The following is a 21,283-nucleotide window of genomic DNA, read 5'->3' on the forward strand; positions in this document are numbered from 1 at the left end:
CAGCTGATACTTTCTGAAGTCCAAGTCCAAGCAAGACCCTCCTTGCTCATAAATTTTCTACAGCTCCCTGTCATCTAATGGAGCAAAGCCCCAAGCAGGGTGCATCTAGCGGGCCTTTGCTGCCCCATCTCTTCCCCTACATACGCCTGACCTCAAGCCATGTCTCCGGGGACTCTGCTGGACCTCTGTGAGGCCACCCTTCAGAGCTGACAAAGCAGGATTTGAATCCTGGCTTCTCCACAGACTGGCTGTGTGACCTTAAAGTGAGCTGCTTAACCCCTCTGTGCCTCCAGCTCCTCCTTTATGGAGCGAAGGAGACAAGTATCCTCCCTCCTTGGGCCGTCATGAAGAAGTGAAGGAGTTTTCCAGCACAGAGGTTTCTCCCTCTCAACCACAGTGCCAGTCTGGGCTGACACTTCTTGGTGGGGGGGGGGGGGGGGGGGGAGGGGGGCTGTCCTCTGCATCGCAGGAGGTTGAGCAGCATCTCTGGACTCTACCCACTAGATGTCAGTCACACCCTCGTTTTTGAGGAGAAATGGCTCCAGACATTACCAAATGTCCCCTGGGCTAGGGCTGCCAGATTTAGCACTAGGCACTTTACTTCTGTTTATCTGGAATTCGAATTTAACTCGATGACCTATACGGTGTCCAGCAACCTCACCTGGGGGGCAAAACTGTTGCCCCTCTTTTATTGAGAAGAAGTAGATCCAAGTGGAAGCACCACAGGGATCTCAGTAGAAACATCAGTTGATTCTCTCACTTCCTCCAATCTTCTTAGGATGTGAAACCCTCCTCCACCATCCCGTCACACCCCTACCCTGTCCCAAGGCTGGAAGGCACAGCTCCCCAAACGCGCCCAGCTCAGCCGCTGTGGCAAGGGCTCCCCATGGCAGCTCTCATACCAGCTCCAGTTTGCAGAGGTCCACAAGAGCCTCCTCTCCAGCACTGGCCTCATCCCCCTGCCTCCTTCCCCCGGGGGTCTGTCCTCCTGCCCTCAAGCACCTGCTTTTGTCTCTTCCAATTAAGAGGCCTCCCAGGCCTAGCCCAAGGCAAGAAAACAAGGCTGTTAGTCACTTGGCTTCCGTTATCAACCTGGCTCAAGTGGCTGGCTCCTTTAATGGCAGTCGTCATGGCAACAAGAAGCCGGTCCCTGCAGCTGCCACTCTGGGAACCAAAACAAAATTAAGGGTTGGAGGCTGGGAGGAGAAAGGAGGGGAGGGCAAAGCGAGCCAGGGTGGAGCCAGAATAGAGCTGATTGGGTTTAACTGCAGGAAATCTCACCCAGGCCACCCTATCTCCTGGGCGACACTGGGGAGACAGAAAAAATAAGATGCCTGCCCAGAGGCAGCTCAGGCTAATGTGGTGGGTGTTTTCACATCGCTTATCCTGACAAGTGATCTTCATCCTCACTGGGAATAAACTGAAACTCAGACCCTTGTGAAGGTACAGACAGATGCCCCTCTAAGGCTGTGCAATTACAAGCCATCAAGTTTAGCTCCGCCCTCTTCCTCCACCTAGCTCCTGTCCTCCCCATCCGTTTTCCCTGTGCTTTTAGGATAGGACTTCCAGCTCTGCCCCTCTGCATTTGGCACCATGCTCCTTCCTCTCTGTCCTCCAGCCACTTCAGAGTCCTCTCATCACTCAAGTTCACGGTGCTCCCTCCAGCCACAAAGTCTTTGTATATGCAGTTCCCTCTGCCAGGAATGGTTCTCCTCTGTCTTCCCACCTCCTGCCTTCATCTTAAAGGTGTGCTCATCCTTCACGTATCTTCTTTTTTTTTTTTTTTAATTTTTATTTATTCATGATAATCACACACACACAGAGAGAGAGAGAGAGAGAGAGAGGCAGAGACATAGGCAGAGGGAGAAGCAGGCTCCATGCACCAGAAGCCCGACGTGGGATTCGATCCCGGGTCTCCAGAATCGCGCCCTGGGCCAAAGGCAGGCGCTAAACCACCGCGCCACCCAGGGATCCCCTTCACGTATCTTCTTAACATCACTTCCTCCAGGGCGCCTTCCTGGGCCACCTTGACCTTGTTGTATGTTCTTGTGGTGCCAAGTACCTCTCCTTCACACCTTGGCGCAAAGGCTGTCATAATCCTCTGAATTACACTCAGAATGTCTATCAGGATCTGTGTACCAAAATGGGAATGTCAGCCCTAAGAGGGCAGGACTTCTCTTATTCACTGCTGCATCCGCAGAGCCCAGTCCTGTGTCTGGCACACAGACACCCTTCAGTAAATAAACATGTCAGAATTTGAACCCAGCTCTGGGTGAGCCCAATGCTCCTTTCTTGACCTGCTTCATGGTTCTGAGTCCTACTGGCTCCCAGAGTCAGCACAGGACAGAGCTTCCAGCCCCATAGCCGCTGCTGGCTTTTCTGGCTTCTGTGGCTCAGCCCAAGCTTGCAAACCTTGTCTAAAGAAACTGACTGTTAAGCCACCCTTTCCAGGAAGAATGACGGGAGGTACCTTTGGATGAGGCTATGACAGGCAGGGATGTGACTTCTCTGAACCCAAAAGATGAGGAGAAGGAAGAGCAGACTTGACTCCCAGATTTCTACGCAAAGAGTTTGCCTCCACCATTCCATTGAAGCCTGGCTCTCTGATACTGGGACAAGATGCTCTCCCAAGAGGTGGGCAGAGGAAGGCAAGGAGAGAGGAGGTCTGCTTCGGTGGGGCATGGACTCATCGCCACGCCCTTAGGGGCACCCATGCTGAACAAGGGGTTCATAGAAGACTTGAACTTGTCTTCCCTTGACTGCTTCTGTGCCCTTGAGAAATCACTTATCCCGTCTGGGCCATTTTTCACCTCTGTAAGATGGAAATCATTCCATCCACAGCTGAGACTGTGGTGCCGTGGAGACACGGATGAGCACGTTTAGGATATAGAGGTAAGAGCCTGGCTCTGATGTCAGACAGATCTGGGGGGTTAAGTCCCCGGCTTTGCACCTTCTTGGCTGTGTTCTCTTGAGCAATCCACACCTCGTCTCCAGGCTTGGTTTCCTTGTCCATGAAATGGGGGCAGCCTCAGTCACCTCATAAAGTCACCGTGTACACAGGATACGGCACAGAATAGTACCCACTCTATGGAAACTCTGATTACTGAAATGATGTGCCCTGAGAAATGCAGAATTTAGAATCAGCCACCAACTTGTGGCTATAAACCTGCCTTCTGACTGCAGATCCAGGGTCAAGGACCTTTGCCCAAACTTGCGAGGTTCTGTCCCTGACCCCTTCAGGCACCAAGCAGGATGCCAAGGGGTCCCTCTGATCAAGTGATGGCCTCAGCCTTAGGCCAGGCAGAAAGCTCATTCTAAGCCCCAAACTCGGCTGCTCCCAGGACAGAGGATGCAAGCTGACAACTCTGGTCACTGGAGGCAACGTGTCCTCCACAGCTTGCCGATATTCCAAACTAGACTGACATGGGTAGGACCTCCAGGAGCATTGCACCAATGCCTCTTTCTCCAGCTGTGGAAACTGAGTCCTTGAGAGAGGAAAGGACTTGTCCAGGGCACCAAGGGAGCTCCTGGCAGAACCAGGCCAAAGGCCCAGCTGAAGCCCTGCCCAGAAGCAGATACCGAGAGGCACTGCCCTCCCTGACGCCTTGCTCCCAGGCTCTTCTACCTGTAGACCCCTTCCATTGAACCAGCAAGCCATTTCCTGAGAAACAGCCATTCCGGGGATGCCTGGGTGGCTCAGTGGCTGAGTGTCTGCCTTTGGCTCAGGGCTTGATCCCGGGGTCCTGGGATCGAGTCCCGCGTCAGGCTCCGCACAGGGAGCCTGCTTCTCCCTCTGCCTGTGTCTCTGCTTCTCTCTGTGTGTCTCTCATGAATAATAACTAAACGCTTCAAAAGAAAAGAAAACACAGCCATTCCATGTGACAATCTCCGGGGAGTACAAATTACATCTAGGTTTAAACAATGAACAAAGAGACTACAGGCTTTTAACCTGAAGGCTTTTGAGAGAGTTTCTATAAGACACCCTCCACCAACTCGTCATCAGAAAATTGCAGGTGTGCAGGTTTTGTTGGAAAGATGGTCTATCTAGATAGAGCTTTCTTCAGGTCCCACAATGCCTCTAAGAGGGCCAAACTGAAAAGTTCTGGACCTTTCTGAGGAACTCCACATCCCTCATTACGGATCCTTATTCAGAAATGCCAGAATATACAACTAGCTCTAGAGCTGATTCTTTGAACAACACGAGACATGCCACACAGAGACCTACGCACAACATGCGCCCATGCTTTCTGAGGAGGGAGGGGCAGCCACAGGTCCCCTCTTCCAGGCTGTCTTTGATGGCTGACTGCCACCATGCAGGGAGGGGCTTCTGGGTGCTCAGTGCTGACACCAGGCTGACACCCTCCTCGTGTGTGCACACGCATGCGTACACACACACACACACACACACGCAATCAGGCCAGCCCCAAGGTCTACAGCCATCTGTGATCTCGGGCTGAGGACTCAAGGTACAGAGGTGATGCCGCTCAACAGCGATCGGGTCCCAGGTGAGGGATGTGAGGCAGCATAAGGAGGGCAGCACACACACATACAGTCACACATACCTGGTCGCAGCCTCACTCACGCACGCAGAGACTTACGCATCACACGGTCACACACCATACTCACAAAAACAGATCCACACACAGACACATGTACACGCAATACGGAGACACACTTGGTTACCTCCAGGCAGATGCACAGACAGCCTCAGACACACACTCACAGCACATGTCGGCGCCCACACAGGAGTGAGCGTGCTCCACACACAGTCCGGGCATCTACATGCTTCCCAGGAACCCACCACTGCAGGTTCGCCCCTCTCCGGGAAGTCGAGGGCTATTCGCTAAAGGCTAGACTGGGCTCCCAGCTGGCCCCAAGGAGAGTGAAGGGGGCGGAGGGGCAGGTGAACCCTGCCTGATTCGCACCCTACTGCGTGTCGGGGGTGGGGGGGTGGGCAGGGGTGGGCAGGGGTGGGCGAGGGGAACTCGCCTGCCAAGACGCCCTGGCACAGGCCCACAGATGGTGCAACCCAATGACCAGGGACTTTCGGGGAGGGAGTCCCCAAGCTCCTGGGGGCGGCTCTAAGGACTGAGACTTGTGGGGAAGGGGAGATGGGGGGTGTTACCCAAAGTGAACCGTTCCCTTTTCCCGAAGTCTGGTCCTCCTTCTGCAGCCCTACCCAGCCCCTCACCTCCCAGTAAGTCCAGTCAGCCCCCAGGTGCTTGCCTCCCCTTAATGAGACCCACCCACCTGCTCCTCCACAAGAGGGGGTCCTACCCAGACACGCCCGGGTGTGCCCCATCGGGGCACCCTACACACAGCAGCCAAGCATCGACCCCGTACCTGAGGCCCCCACCCCCAACTCACCCGCCTCCAGTCCTACCAGGTGAGCCCCACAGCTCAGGTGGCCGCCCCGCTGCCACGGGCCCCCACCCCTTTGGAGACCCTTCCCCCGGGGGAGCTCCGGCGGCTCCCTCCGCAGGGTCGCGCCCCCGGCCACCCCACCCCCGGCACCTACCTCCTTCTTGACAGTGCGCAGCAGCCTCTGCCGCGTGTCCGCCTCTGTGGGACGAGACGGGGGGACGGCGGGTCAGCCGAGCGCTGGGGGCGGGGGCACGGGCCGCCCTCCCGCCGCCCCCGCGCCCCGCGCCCGCTCACCCGCTTACCCGCGGGGCCCGAGGCCATGGCCGCGCGCGCTGCGTTCCCGACCGGGCGGCGGCGGCGGCGGCGGCGGCGGCGGCGCTCGCTCGCGGGCTCGGCTGCAGCAGCCGCGGCGGGGCGGGGCCGAGGGCCCGGTGACGTCAGGGCCCCCCGCGCGGCCGCCCCGCCCCGCCCCGCCCCGCCCCGCCCCGCCCCGCCCCGCCCCTCCCGAGCCGCCGCCGCGCGGCCGGGCGCCCAGCGGGAGGGTCCTCCGGGCCGCGCGCACGCCCCAGGCCTCGCCCGGCCCCGCCCCGCCCCCGCGGGCAGCCCCGCCCACCACGCGCGGCGCCGCAGTCCCACCCCCTGCGGGGCGGGGCGGGGCGGGGCGGGGCGGGGCTGCGTCCCTTCCTGGACGTCCGCTCGGTGCCAGGCTGGAGGCGGCCGCGGGCGCCGGTGGGACTGTTCCTGACGCTCTCTGGGCCTCAGTGTTCTCATCTCTAAAATGGACAGAATATGGGACGCCCGGGTTGCTCGGCGGTTTGGCACCTGCCTTCCGCTGGGGGCGTGACCCTGCGATATTACGAGATAGCTGCTCTATTATTATTAATCATTAGTATTATTGTTATTATTGAGAATCTTGTTCTTTGGCTTTCTGTTGACTCTCACTCGAGATTTATTCATTTGTTTGATAAGTATGATTTGAATAACTGCTTAGCAAGGCTTTATATTCAGACTCTCTAAATCTTTTGTTGGGGGTGTGCCTTTCTAGAGAACTCTGGACCCTGAATGTGAAGGTACGAAACCAGAAATCGGTTGTTTGGTTAAATTCTTTCTGTGGAATTTCTCTGTTCTTATCAATAGTTTAACTTCAACCCCCAGACCTACGTAAGAGATTTTCACGTTAGGCTCTTCAATCTCTTGTCCTTGAAATACCGAGTCTTTTGGCAGAGATTCTTACGTGTCCCAGAGTACCCAAAAGATGAGTGACTCCACTTTTTCCCCTCATTTTGGCCACTGAAGATTTGCTTAATGTATTTCTCTGATTTATGTTTATCTCACGTTTGTACTAATAATGTTGGACCTAATGTTTATCCTTTCTTTCTTTCTTTACACATACACACACTCACGAGACTATTCTGGACTTTGGTGCAGGGGCCGTTTATGGGTGAGGCTTAGTCATACCAATTCCCTTTCATTCTTGATTTCTCTCCCTATTACTATCACTCATCTCCTGCCACTTTAGCTCAACTCCTAGACTTGCTCATGACTGAAATGAAAGCTGGAGTTTTTGAATAAAGAAAAGGAAATGCCAAAAGAAAGCAAGCTGATAAAATTAGAAAAGAGGAGAATCCCTCTGACCACTTAAACATATATCTGTATATATGTATATGTGTGTGTGTGTGTGTGTGTGCTTGGTATACATACCATATACATACCATATACATACATGGTATGTATGTATTATATATGCGCGTATATATTTCAGTGGTATTATGGAAACTCAAGAATTTCATTGCTAAAATAATTTTCTATGCCAAGTGAATACCTATTTGCATTCGCTTTCATAATTATTTCTATAATTGGTTCTACAAGTAAATGCAGAGATAGCTGCATAGGCTTACTCCTACCACCTGCTTAGTACAGATATACAGAGAAGGCAATACTACATATTTAAATTATTCTTCTTGGGGATCCCTGGGTGGCTCAGGGATTTAGCGCCTGCCTTTGGCCCAGGGCCCCATCCTGGAGTCCCGGGATTGAGTCCCACGTCGGGCTCCCAGCATGGAGCCTGCTTCTCCCTCCTCCTGTGTCTCTGCCTCTCTCTCTCTCTCTCTGTCTATCATAAATAAATAAATACATCTTTAATAAATAAATAAATTCTTATTTTCTAACAAATCGTATAATCACAATATTGGAATGATAGCTCACTTAGTCTTCTGTTCCTGCGTTCCAACACCCGGGTCCTTTCACAGAAGATAGATGCTCTCGCGCAGCCCCGGTGGCTCAGCGGTTTAGCGCCGCCTACAGCCCAGGGCGTGATCCCGGAGGACGTCAGGATCCCTGCACGGAGCCTGCTTCTCCCTCTGCCTTTGTCTCTGCCTCTCTCTCTCTCTCTCTCTCTCTCTCTCTCTCTCTCTCCTCTCTGGGTATTCTCAGGAATAAATAAATAAAATCTTAAAAAAGAAAAGAAAATAGATGCTCTCTGAGAATTAAATGGTCAAATATAGAGAGGTAGATGGCTAAATGTAAGTGCTATTTGAATAAATTTGCATATGAAAGGACCTCAAAAAACTTCTGTTAAGAAAAATCTATAAATCATTTTTATCTGAGATGACTCCCTTTCTGTACTCATGCCAGCATCTCTGGAATCAAAACAAAAGTTCCAAAGTTTTCAATAAGATCTTCCTTCTTAGTTCTCAATCAATTGGTTATCCAGTTACTAAGTTATCTGTTTTATATGGAAGGATTTCCATATTTTGTGGATGTAATTCTTAGGACCTGGTCAAAATGCAGAAGAAGAAGGGGAATGGAAAAGATATTTAGCTGGGAGGGAAAAAAAAGAAGAAGAAAGAAAGAAAAAAGAAAAATAGAAAATTTGGATCAGTAAAGATGCTGAATTAGATAAATATGTTAGAAATTCTAGGTCATTAAAATATACTGTGTTACTAGAGCTAGAGGCTTTGATTGGTCTTGTTCTTTGGAAATTCCAGTCACATGGAAGAAAATCTCCATTGAAATGTCCCTAGAACAGATACTGATTAAAACATACACTGTTTCACATTTCTTTCTAAAGAGATTTTCTTTAGTTAATTTTGGCTGCCTTTTGAGTGAAGCCGGAGACTACCATGGGATCATCGCTCTCAGAAAGCCAGGAGTCCCTGAAGTCCCTAGTCCAACTGTGATTGCATTACCTCTGACACAGAAATGCAAAGCAACAATAAACTCAAGGGTGCTGGCCACTGATGTTTTTTAGTTCCTTACCTACTAGTGTCATCTTCAATAAATCAGTATGTAGAGTCCACACTCTATTTCTTTAAAGAAATTCAAAGTAAATATAGATGATTTTCAGGTATTACTGATTTTCCCTAAAACTCAATGATTCATTTGTATTAATACTTATAAAGTAAAAAAAAAAAACTTATAAAGTGCTACGTAATAACTGGTTACTCTAGTTAAAACATTTTGGGAATTTCAACACTTGTTAAGGAACATGTCCACCAGTGACCAGGGTGTAGACTGATGCTATCAACATATATTAAATGAGTAATATTACCTTACTTTAAGAACTCCCCAGAATTATTAACCCCCTCCACACACACACACACACACGAGTTTCATTTTTCTTCATTGTGTTCTAGACCCATGTTCTTTTTATGAGAATTCTAGAAGATTGGAAAGAAGAATAAACAAAGAAGCTACAGGTTGAAATATTATATTCTAGGTTCAGGTACAAAGAATCTAATTTCTTCTACTTTTATTGGAGCTCAATTTGCCAACATACGGCATAACACGCAGAGCTCATCTCAGAAGCGGGCCCCGTGCGTGGAAGGGAGCGACTCCCGTGGTGGGGTCGCCAGCGCCTCGCTCTTCCCGCTCCTCGTCCGCACTGGCCCGGTGGGGCGACCTCCTGCCTTGACTCAGCGCTCCTGGGAGGCTGCCTGGGCTGGGCCACCCGCTGCTCCGGGCTCCTCCCGCGGCCCCGCCCCTCCGAGGCCCCGCCCCGGCAGCCTCGGCCCCGCAGCCCCGACCCGGCAGCCCTGGCCCCGGCAGCCCCCGCAGCCCCCGCAGTCTCCGACGGGGCAGCCTCCACCCCCTGCCCTGCGCGCCGCCTGCTGGAAGGGGCTTGACCCCTGGACCCCGAGGTCACCCCAGCTGAAGCAGAGGCTTAGCCAGACTGAGTCACCCAGGTACCCCAAGAACTTAAAACTCCTATTAATGACCTAAGAGCCATGAAAAATGTTGTATTAACAGGGATGGTTAATAATTTCTCAGCCTTCTAAGGAATCTGTAAGGATTAGTCATCTGAATGTTAAGTGACAAGTACTTAGGCTATTTAATGAAACCTCCATCCAGGATTTTAAAAATCCCCTTTCTCTCTTAGGTAGACATCTTCTTTTAATTAAGCAAACGTGTCACTTAAACTACAAAACAGTTACGCTTGCCGATGTCTTAGAATACCTAGAGGACGTGATTTTCAGGTGTTAGACTAGGATATTTGGATGTAAATTTTAGGGCATCTAGGGCCAAGTGTATTTTACTTATTTTTAATTAAAATCCAATACACATGTAGCGTATTACTTGCTTGAGAGGCAGAGTTTACGGACTCAGTTGTCTATAACAAGGACTCAGTAGTACATCATGTGCCCTCCTTAGTGCCCACCACCCAGTCACCCCATCCCCCAGCCCACTTCCCCTGCAGCAACCCTCAGTTTACTTCCTAAGTTGAGACTCTCTTCTGGTTTGTCTCCCTCTCTGGTTTTGTCTTGTTTTGTTTTTCCCTCCTTTTAGGGCCAAGAATATTTTAGAGACATTTCTGTAATCATTACTTCTGCCAATTTAAATCACTTTATATCAGATATGATAAAAAGTAATTGCTCTGTAACGGCACCAAATGTTTTTCTTAAGTAAGCTGCTGTTAAAAAGTTGTTGGTTTTACATAATTGATTTTCTGCCTCTTCAGGACACTATCCCTAGAGTATTTGGGTGCACAGCTGAGTGCACTCAAAATAATCCTTTAAAAACTTTACTTTGGAAATGTACATCCTCTCTGGGTTCCTGGGTTTTTGAAGGAATGAGGTTACATACAACAGGACAATTCTAGAAGTCATGATCTGTATTTCCACTTATTTCCCAGGATCACATTTGTGCCAGTACCACACTGTCTGGACGGCCACGGCTTTGTAGTACAACCTGAAATCTGGCATTGTGATGCCCCCAGCTGTGGTCTTGGTTTTGAATAGTCCCCTGGCTATTTGGGGTCTTTTCGGGTTCCACACTAATCTTAAGATGGTTTGTTCCAACTCCCTGAGGGAAGTCCATGGTATCTTGATAGGGATTGCATGAAATGTGTAAATTGCCCTGGGTCGCAGGGACATTTTCACAGTATTCGTTCCTCCAGCCCTCATGAGCACGGAGTATTTTTCCATCTCTTTGTGCCTTCCTCCATTTCCTTCAGGAGCGTTCTGTAGTGTTTAGGGTATAGATCCTTCACCTCTTTGGTTAGGTTTCTTCCTTAGGTATCTTACGCTTTTGGGTGCAATTGTAAAAGGGATTGATTGACTCCTTAGTATTCGAGGGTCTTCTAACAGCAACCTGTCAACAGCTCTTTCTATGTCCACTTATTTCCCAGGATCTACTGTGGAAACGCCGGAATGAGAACCGTGTAGACAACCTGGGGACACCCGCCCTGGAATGTGGGTGAAAATGCTTAATTTAACATCCCCTGTGGCACACACAGAAGTTGGAACGGTCCGTGGCATCATTAGAAGGTGACATGGAAATTCATTCGTTAAATAGCCTCAAGAAATCTTGTCCTAGGGGCACCTGGGTGTTTCTGTCAGCTAAGTCTCTGCCTCCGGGGTTTCAGCTCTGGTCGTGACCTCAAGGTCATCAGATTCACCCATATTCAGCATGGAGCCTGCTTCGTATTCTCTCTTCCTTTCCCTCTGCCCCTCTCCTCCTTACACTTGCTCTTTTGCTCTCTCCACACACACAAAACAGAATCATTATTCAGTTTTGCTTGGGGGCCATTGTTAAGACAAACCTCCTAAGCCGTATTGTTTATGTTTCATGTGTCCACATCTTAATTTAAAAGGTCAGTCATTAGTCTGTGGCCAAAGTAGTAAAATCGCATTGAGAACTCTAAATTGGTCAGATTTAGTGAGAGGGCTTGTGGGGCTAACATTTGGACATACAAGTCCGTGTTAAATATTTGCAAAATGTACTCTTTTTTCTTTTTTTTTTTTTTCTTTTTTTTTTTTTATGATAGTCACAGAGAGAGGGAGAGAGAGGCAGAGACACAGGCAGACGAGAAGCAGGCTCCATGCACCGGGAGCCCGATGTGGGACTCAATCCTGGGTCTCCAGGATCGCGCCCTGGGCCAAAGGCAGGTGCCAAACCGCTGCGCCTCCCAGGGATCCCCCAAAATGTACTCTTTTTAAACATTTTTACTGCAGTTCAATTTGCCGGCAAATTGAACGCTATAGCATAACACCCAGTGCTCATCCCGCCAAGTGCGCCACGCGCCCCCGCACACCACCCCCCCCCCCCCCGGGCCACATCAGTACCCATCACTGGGTCGCCCTAACCTCCAGCCCAACTTCCCCTTCCACTACCTCTTGTTCAGTTACCGGAGTTGGGTATGTCTCCTGTTTTGTCACCCTCACTGATATTTTCCCTCATTGTCTCCATTCCCTTTATTCCCTTTCACTAGTTTTTATATCACCCAAATGAATGAGACCATATCAAGTTTGTCCTTTTCCGATGGACTTACTTCACTCAGCATAATCCCTCCAGGTGCGTCCACGTCAGAGCAAATGGTAGGTGTTTGTGGTTTCTCATGGCTGAGTAATATTCCCTTGTAGCCGTGGACCACATCTTCTTTATCCATTCATCTCTCGATGGACCCCGAGGCTCCTTCCACAGTTTGGCTATTGTGGACATTGCTGCCATAAACATCGGGAGGCAGGTGTCCCCGCATTTCACCGCATCTGCAGCTTTGGGGTATATCCCCAGCAGTGCCATTGCTGGGCTGGAGGAAAGATCTGTTCTTAACTCTTTGAGGAACCTCCACACAGTTTTCCGGAGTGGCTGCACCAGTTCACATTCCCACCTACAGTGCAAGAGGGTTCCCCTTTGTCCGCGTCCTCTCCAACATTTGTTGTTTCCTGTCTTGTGACTTTTCCCCATTCCCACCGGTGTGAGGTGGTATCTCCTGGGGGTTTGGATCTGTAGTTTCCTGATGGCCAGCGATGTGGGGCATGTTCTCATGTGCTTGTTGGCCGTGTCTCTGTCTTCCCCTGTGAGATTTCTGTTCGGGTCTTTTGCCCGTTTCACGATCGGATTGTTTGTTTCTCTGCTCTTGAGTTGAGTATGTTCTTTATAGATCTTGGACACTAGCCCTTTGACTGAGCGGTCGTTTGCAAGTATCTTCTCCTGTTCTGTAGGTTGTCTTTTACTTTTGTGGACTGTTTCTTTTGCTGCGCAGGAGCTTTCGATCTGGCTGAAGTCCCAATAATTCCTTGTTGCTTTTGTTTCTCTTGCCTTGGCGGACGTATCTTGCGAGATGTTGCTGTGGCCAAGTTGAAAAACGGTGTTGCCTCTGTTCGCCTCTCGGATTTGGATGGATTCTTGTCTCACATTTAGATCTTTCATCCTTTTTGAGTTTTTCTTTGTGTGTGGTGTCAGAGAATGGTCTAGCTTCCTTCTTCTGCATGTGGATGTCCAATGTTCCCAGCACCCTTTTTTGAAGAGACTGTCTTTTTCCAGGGATAGTCTTTCCTGCTTTCTCGAATATTAGTTGACCATAAAGTTGAGGGTCCACTTCTGGATTCGCTATTCGGTTCCATTGATCTATGGGTCTGTTTTTGTGCCACTACCACACTGTCTTGATGGCCACGGCTTTGTAGTACAACCTGAAATCGGGCCTTGTGATGCCCCCAGCTGTGGCCTTCGTTTTGAATAGTCCCCTGGCTCTTTGGGGTCTTTTCCGGTTCCACACTAGAATCTTAAGATGGTCTGTTCCAACTCTCTGAAGAAAGTCCCCGGTATTTTGATAGGGATTGCGTGAAATGTGTAAATTGCCCTGGGTAGTATGGACATTTTCACAATGTTAATTCTTCCTCTCCATGAGCATGGAACCTTTTTCCTTCTCTTGATGCCTTCCTCGATTTCTTTCAGGAACGTTCTGTGGTGTTTAGGGTACAGATCCTTTACCTCTTTGGTTAGGTTTATTCCTGGGTAGCTTATGCTTTTGGGTGCAATTGTAAATGGGATTGACTCCTTAATTTTCGAGGCTCTTCTAACAACAACCTGTCAGTCAACAGCTCTTTCTATGTCCATTTATTTCCCAGGAGCTGCTGTGAATACAACCCAACCAGAATCTAGCAGACAACCTGGGTACACCTGCCCAGGAGCACGGCCAAAGCTATTTGCCATCTTCCACAACAGAAAAGTTCAGCCAACGGATGAAAGCCCAGAGGGTAACATGAAAATTGATTCATTAAGTAATAGCCTCAAGAAATCTTGTCCTAGGGGCACCTGGGTGTTTCTGTCAGCTAAGTCTCTGCCTCCTGGGTTTCAGCTCTGGTCATGACCTCAAGGTTGTCAGATTCACCCATATTCAGCATGGAGGCTGCTTCGTACTCTCTCTTCCTTTGCCTCTGCCCCTCTCCTCCTTACACTTGCTCTTTTGCTCTCTCCACACACACACACACACACACAAAGGAATCCTTACTCAGTTTTGCTCAGGGTGTCGTAGTAAAGACAGACCTCCTCTGCCGTATTCTTTGTTTCACGTGTCCAAATATTAATTTAAAAGGTCAGTCATTAGTCTTTGGCCAAAATAGTAAAATCGCATTGAGAACTCTAATTTGGTCAGATTTAGTGGGAGGGCTTGTGAGGCTGACAACATTTGGACATACTAGTTTGTGTTAAATATTAGCAAAATGTTTTCTTTCTTTAAACATTTTCACTGCAGTTCAATTTGCCGGCAAATTGAACGCTTATAGCATCACACCCAGTGCTCATCCCACCATGTGACCCCGCCCCCCCGCCCCGCCCCTCCGCTGCATCACTGCCCATCACCTGGTCGCCCCAACTGCCCACACACCTCCCCTTCCACTACCCCTTGTTCAGTTCCCAGAGTTCGGTCTGTCTTCTGTTTTGTCACCCTCACTAATACTTTCACTCATTTTCTCCATTCCCTTTATTCCCTTTCCCTAGGTTTTATACTCCCTAAATGAATGAGACCATATCAAGTGTGACCTCTTCCGATGGACTTACTTCACTCAGCATAAGTCCCTGCAGGTCCGTCCACGTCGGAGCAAACGGGGGGTATTTGTCATCTCTTGTGGCTCGGTAACAATTCCATTGTAGCCGTGGACCACATATTCTTTATCCATTCATCTCTTGATGGACCCCGAGGCTCCTCCCACAGTTTGCCTACTGTGGACATTGCTGCCATAAACAGCGGGGTGTAGGTATCCCCGCATTCCACCACATCTGCACCTTTGGGGTAAATCCCCAGCAGTGCAATTGTTGGGCTGTAGGGAAGATCTATTTTTAACTCTTTGAGGAACCTCCATCCACACAGTTTTCTAGAGTGGCTGTACACATTCCCACCTACAGTGCAAGAGGGTTCCCCTTTGTCCGCATCCTCTCCAAATTTGTGGTTTCCTGTCTTGTGACTTTTCCCCATTCCCACTGGTGTGAGGTGGTATCTCATCATTTGGGTTTGGATCGGTAGTTCCCTGATGGCCAGCGATGCGGGGCATGTTCTCCTGTGCTTGTTGGCCGTGTCCATGTCTTCCTCTGTGAGATTTCTGTTTGTGTCTTTTGCCCGTTTCACGATTGGATTGTTTGTTTCTTTGCTCTTGAGTTGAATGCGTTCCTTATAGATCTTGGACACCAGCCCTTTGTCTGAGAGGTCCTTTGCAAGTATCTTCTCCTGTTCTGTAGGTTGTCTTTTACTTTTGTGGACTGTTTCTTTTCCTGTGCAGGAGCTTTCAATCTGGGTGAAGTCCCAATACTTCATTGTTGCTTTTGTTTCTCTTGCCCACGCGGATGTATCTTGTGAGACGTTGCTCTGGCCAAGTTGAGAATGGGTGTTACTCGTGTTCTCCTTGAGGACTGGGATGGATTCTTGTCTCACATTTAGATCTTTCATCCATTTTGAGTTTATCTTTGTTTGTGGTGTCAGAGAATGGTCCAGTTTCCTTCTTCTGCATGTGGATGTCCAATTTCCCCAGCACCATTTATTGAAGAGACAGTCTTTTCTCCAGTGCGTAGTCTTTCCTCCTTTGTCGCATATCAGTTGACCGTAAACTTGAGGGTCCACTTCTGGTATCGCTATTCGGTTCCATTGATCTATGGGTCTGTTTTTGTGCCACTACTACACTGTCTGGACGGCCACGGCTTTGCAGTACAACCTGAAATCTGGCATTGTGATGCCCCCAGCTGTGGTCTTCGTTTTGAATAGTCAGTCAGTCCCCTGCTATTCGGGGTCTTTTCCGGTTCCACACAAATCTTAAGATGGTTTGTTCCAACTCCCTGAGGAAAGTCCATGGTATCTTGATAGGGATTGCATGACATGTGTAAATTGCCCTGGGTCGCGTGGACATTTTCACAATATTCGTTCTTCCAGCCCTCATGAGCACGGAGTATTTTTACGTCTCTTTGTGCCTTCCTCCATTTCCTTCAGGAGCGTTCTGTAGTGTTTAGGGTATAGATCCTTCACCTCTTTGGTTAGGTTTCTTCCTAGGTATCTTATGCTTTTGGGTGCAATTGTAAATGGGATTGACTCCTTAATTTTCGAGGCTCTTCTAACAGCAACCTGTCAACAGCTCTTTCTATATCCACTTATTTCCCAGGATCTACTGTGGAAACGCCAGAACGAGAACCGTGTAGACAACCTGGGGACACCCGCCCTGGAACGTGGGTGAAAATACTTAATTTAACATCCCCTGTGGCACACACAGAAGTTGGAACCGTCCGTGGCATCGTTAGAAGGTGACATGAAAATTCATTCGTTAAATAGCCTCAAGAAATCTTATCCAGGGGGCACCTGAGTGTTTCTGTCAGCTAAGTTTCTGCCTCCTGGTTTTCAGCTCTGTTCGTGACCTCAGGGTCATCAGATTCACCCATATTCAGCATGAAGCCTGCTTCGTATTCTCTCTTCCCTTCCCTCTGCCCCTCTCCTCCTTACACTTGCTCTTTTGCTCTCTCCACACACACACACAAAGGAATCCTTACTCAGTTTTGCTCAGGGTGCCGTAGTAAAGACAGACCTCCTAAGCCGTATTGTTTATGTTTCATGTGTCCACATCTTAATTTAAAAGGTCAGTCATTAGTTTGTGTCCAAAATAGTGAAATCGCATTGAGAACTCTAATTTGGTCAGATTTAATGGGAAGTGTTGTAAGTTAACATTTGGACATATTTGTCCGTGTTTAATATTAGCAAATAAAACTCTTATTGTGTTTTAAGAAATAGAGCATATTCTTGACGTTAAGGTTAGGTTGATATCATAATGCAGCATATACTATAAAAACCCGTCACCCTATCGTTTGGCACAAAACGTCCACAGTTATTCTCACCAACATCAGTGTGGAACATTTATTACAAGAAAACGGCGTAGCGATATTATTATCATTGACGTCGACCACTTCTATTAAGAACTGCGCTGCATTTGGGTGTGTTTTGACATATGCATAATATTTTGTAACCCAGGACCCTGGGATCATGACACGAGCCAAAGAGAGATGCTCAACCGAAGGAACCACCCCGCTGACCACATTATTACGGCTTTTAAATTCGGGTGAAGATGACCCACAAGGTTACATCTGTTTCAGGTGTACCACCTATGATTGGCACTTACGTTCATTGAAACTGCACTCACCCCAAGCATAGATTCTTTGGGTCCCCATAGAGCACTAATACCATTCCATTGATCATATTCCCTATGCTGGACCTTTCACCCTGTGACTGCTTTGATGTACATGTGGAAGCCTGCCCTCTCCGCTCTTTTTCACAACTATGGTTATTTGTAAATGGTACACATTCGGTATTTAAATCTCTCCCATAATGGTTGATTTTGATAACGACAGATTAATGAATAAAAACAACAGAGTAATAGACTAAAAAAGAACAGATGAAGGATTGCCCAACATTGCACAAGCCCACCGTCTTTTGACGGTTGAAATCAAGTGCAAAACCATTCAAGAGACATGACAGCATATGTGGATCTACAGAGGCAGAAATGGTTTTGGAAGAGGTCAAGAAGGTAGGAACATGGGGCTGGGTTTCACAACGAGCTCTATGAGAGAAGGGAACCCATCATTGGAATCGATGTGCCCATCAGTTCTCTTTTACACTGATTATTTCATGATACTTAAAGTTGCCATTGCCTTTTTTAAAGTTTTTATTTGAGAGAGACAGAGAGACAGCAGGAGAGAGCATATGCAAGGGAGAAGGGCAGAGGGAAGGGGAGAAGCACAACCCCGCTGAGCAGGGTGCCCAAAGAGGAGATGGATCCCAGACCCTGGGACCTTGGCCTGAGCTGAAGGTTTTTCCTCATCCACCAATGACGGCCTAGCAGTAGCCTCATTACCATGCAGGCTTCCCCTGTATGGATGTAAACACTGATCTCACTAATCCCTGAGCACCACAACCAATGCACTGATATTCTTGTCCTCCTAGATCTTGCCAAGGCTGTGGCGTCTGAGTTTGAAGAATCCTTGAAAGACTCTCCACCCACTTCTATGGGAAGCCTGCCCCATTTTACCTGTATTAGAAATGTTGCTCTCTTGGTTTTTCTCTTTTTGAAGGGAATGCACATATGGTAAGGAACAGTGTATTTTTTTGGTGTAAGTACCATCTTGGTGGGGTGTTGGGAGGGGAGGATGTAAACTGTGCAGTAGGGGACATTTGCTCAGAAGCACTTTTCCGCCTTGAATTCTGAATTTGGAATTGCTGCTTCAGTCAACCTGGGAGATCTATCTCCCAGGAAAAGCTCATGCTTTCTCCGTGGGTGCAATCTGTGCTTCCTTTGGGGGCCTTTGACTTTACGACACTTGTTCATTTGGTGTTCAGTACTCACCAGAGAATCAATGACAAAGTATACACATGAACTGACCCCCATCTTCTCCTCTTTTGTGTAACTGCAGGTCGCCTCAGAAAGCAGCGAAACTGGTGTGTATTCTGGAATCATCAGTCTCTTGCTTAGGAAAAACTCTAAATAGTAAGGCAGATGGGGCAACCTTGCTGTCCTCACACCCAGACACCCTTGCTGTCCAGGCACCCAGATTCCATGTTCCTAAGGCTTGGGAGTGTGTGAGATAGGCAGCTTTCCCAGGTGAGAAAAGAGGTCCGTGTTTCTACATTCCTAGGAAGCCAATGTATTCTCTGTGCGTGGAGTGGCTGTGAGTGCAACAGGCTTGGGGGAGGTGACTTGTTGACTCTATGCAGTGTGTGAGAGAGAGACAGACCGATAGTGAGAGAGAGAGGATAGAGACAGTGACACAGAGAAATACAGAGAAAGTGAGGAGGAGAATGAGTGAGGTAGACTCCCCAGCAGATATGTCCCACCGACACCACAAGATGGACTCAGTCGACATTCTTAAAAAATAACAAAAAACAGAACCTCCTCACACAGTACATCTTAGAGTCCTCAGACCGTGGGTGGCCCAACAGTGCAGATCGGCCCATGCTTGCTAACCTAGTGCCTCCATATTCTCTAGCCCTCCGTTCGTAATGAGCAACAGTCCCAAAATTACTCTCTTATTTTCTTCTGTGCTTTTACTTATTTATTTGAGAGAAAGGGAGCAGAAGAGGTGAGAGGGGCAGAGGGAGGGTGAGAGAAACAGACCATTTGCTGAGAAGGGAGCCCCAAACTAGCCTCAATTCCAGGTCCTAGACAGCCTGACCTGAGCTGAAGGCAGACTCCTAAATGACCGAGCAACTCAGGAATCTCTACCTGAGGTATTCTTGAGCAGCATGACGAATGTACTGATGGATTCTCTGTGTCCTTCTAGTTTCATCCTTGGATTCATTCCTCATAACAAAATTCATGGAAAACATCAGTGAGGAAGAACAAATCAGTATCGTCAAGGTGAGCTTCAGTATCATTAACGGAGGAATGAATGTTGCTTTCTTGGTTTCTTTCCACACAAATTGTGATGATGAAAATCAGACAGTGGCTCTCTGAGGTGAAATACATAATCTTCCTCTTGAGAAAAGGGCTGAGTGGTTGCCCCTTGCCAACCGTTACCTTATTTCAGAGGATGTTTACCATTGGCAACACCAAAGCTGGAAATAAACAGCGAGATGGGGTACATTCCCTCAGCAGTGGTTTCTCCTGCTTGGTTGAGTGATCCTGTAGTCAGCATCTGAATGAGCCTGAGAGACACATCCTTCAGGAAAAGCAGCTTCCTCCAGGTGTCCTGTCATTTATTTGGGCACCAGTGTGTCAAACATGATGTCCCTCCCATCTGGCTTCCTTAAGTTTTTGAGAGCAGTAAAATCAGTGCAGAGTAAGAGGGAGCTGAGCCTCATGGTGTTCTCTCTTCTGTACCTGCAGGTGGCCTCAGAACTAGTGACAGCGGTACGTACCCTGAAGCAGTCTCTTCCTGTCTTTAGTCAGGAGCGCCAATCTGATTCTGGGTCCTCACTGGAATGAAAATCACAGGTGTAGTGAAATAAACAAAAACCAAAACCAGAAAACGGGTCTTCCAGGTGGAGACCCATGGACATGTTTTCACAAGCAAAGGGGTAGAATTCAGGTAAGGAGTTTGTGTCCATAGAGATAGCGGGAAGTAGAGATACGTGGACGCCAGGGCTCAGTGAGTTCAGCAACTCAAAAACTGGGATCCACTTCTGGGTTGGCAAGGTCCCTGCTCAGCATGTCTGGGGTGTGGGGCCCCACACTAAACCAGTACCTACCTAGGCTCTAGCCTGCATCAGGAAGGAAAAGTGTGAGCTTCTGAAGAGGATGAGGTGTGCCCCCTCTGCCTCATTACCAGCCCATGTGTATGGGGTCCTCTCCTCTGCTTAGAAGCAGCCCCTGCTAGGATTCCTCTAGGACCTGAGTGCAGACCTCCTGTAGTGCCTGCCTCATGGATAGGAGCCCAGAGACCAACAGAAATGAAGTCAGGTCAGGCCAGCAAATTCCACTGCAGGAACCCCTAGGCCTAGGGCAGGAAGGTCACAGCTTCCTCATTTTTGGATCCTAGACCTGAGCTATCCAAGGAGGCAGCCGATAGCCAGACATGCCTGCATATGTTGAAATTCCTTACAGTCAATGAAGTTACACATTTCATCCCTCATCATACCAACCACAGTGCCAGAGCCCAGTAGAGCATGTTGAAAACACAGATCATTTCCATCATCATGAATGGCTCTCCTGGGCAGCTGCTCTGAGTCTGGCATAGTGGCTGCACATGGACCCCATCTAACCTAGCAGGTGTCCACCACCCATCACAGGTGGATCCAGGTGGATCCATGTCCACGTGAGAGCTATCATGATCTTGTGGAAATGGGGAAATGCCAGGTGAAGGGGCATCCTCTCTCTCTCTCTCAAGGAAGGTTTGCCAGTGTGGTCAATGTCTTGGTGAAGGGCTCTAACTCCCAAGAGCCCAGGGAAGGTCTGAGGATCCCAAGGAAGAGCAGGTGTCGACAGGTGTTCCAAAGTGGCCTCAGTTGGAGTAGCAGGAACACGGGGCCTCACTGTCTAATCACCTCATCCTCGTGTTTGTATCTCTAAAGATTGGGCGGTGGAAAATATTGAGGATGAAATTCCTGAAGAGGAAGAAACCTCAGGTCCGGAAGCACAATGAGGCGGGAATCAACAGGAGGGAGTCCCTGGTGCAGTTGGAGTATACCTGCTACTTTGTAGACTGAGAGTGGGCGGGATGAAATAAAGAAGATGAT

The 21,283-nt window shown here is 48.8% G+C and overlaps 1 protein-coding gene across 1 annotated transcript in view; it reads right to left on the bottom strand.

Moving 5' to 3' along the window:
- Window positions 1-5,812, bottom strand: part of LOC140594281 (small G protein signaling modulator 1-like) — a 49,612-nt gene extending 43,800 nt beyond the window's left edge. The window contains exons 1-2 of the mRNA XM_072725190.1: window positions 5,667-5,812; window positions 5,519-5,562 (exon numbers count right to left, since the gene is read on the bottom strand). Of these exons, the coding sequence (XP_072581291.1) occupies window positions 5,519-5,562; window positions 5,667-5,685 (63 nt within the window). The 5' untranslated portion in view covers window positions 5,686-5,812. The remainder of the gene's footprint in view (window positions 1-5,518; window positions 5,563-5,666) is intronic.
- Between the last annotated feature and the right edge of the window lie 15,471 nt (window positions 5,813-21,283).

The sequence above is a fragment of the Vulpes vulpes genome, chromosome 10, assembly GCF_048418805.1.
Source record: "Vulpes vulpes isolate BD-2025 chromosome 10, VulVul3, whole genome shotgun sequence".
Taxonomy (NCBI): domain Eukaryota; kingdom Metazoa; phylum Chordata; class Mammalia; order Carnivora; family Canidae; genus Vulpes; species Vulpes vulpes.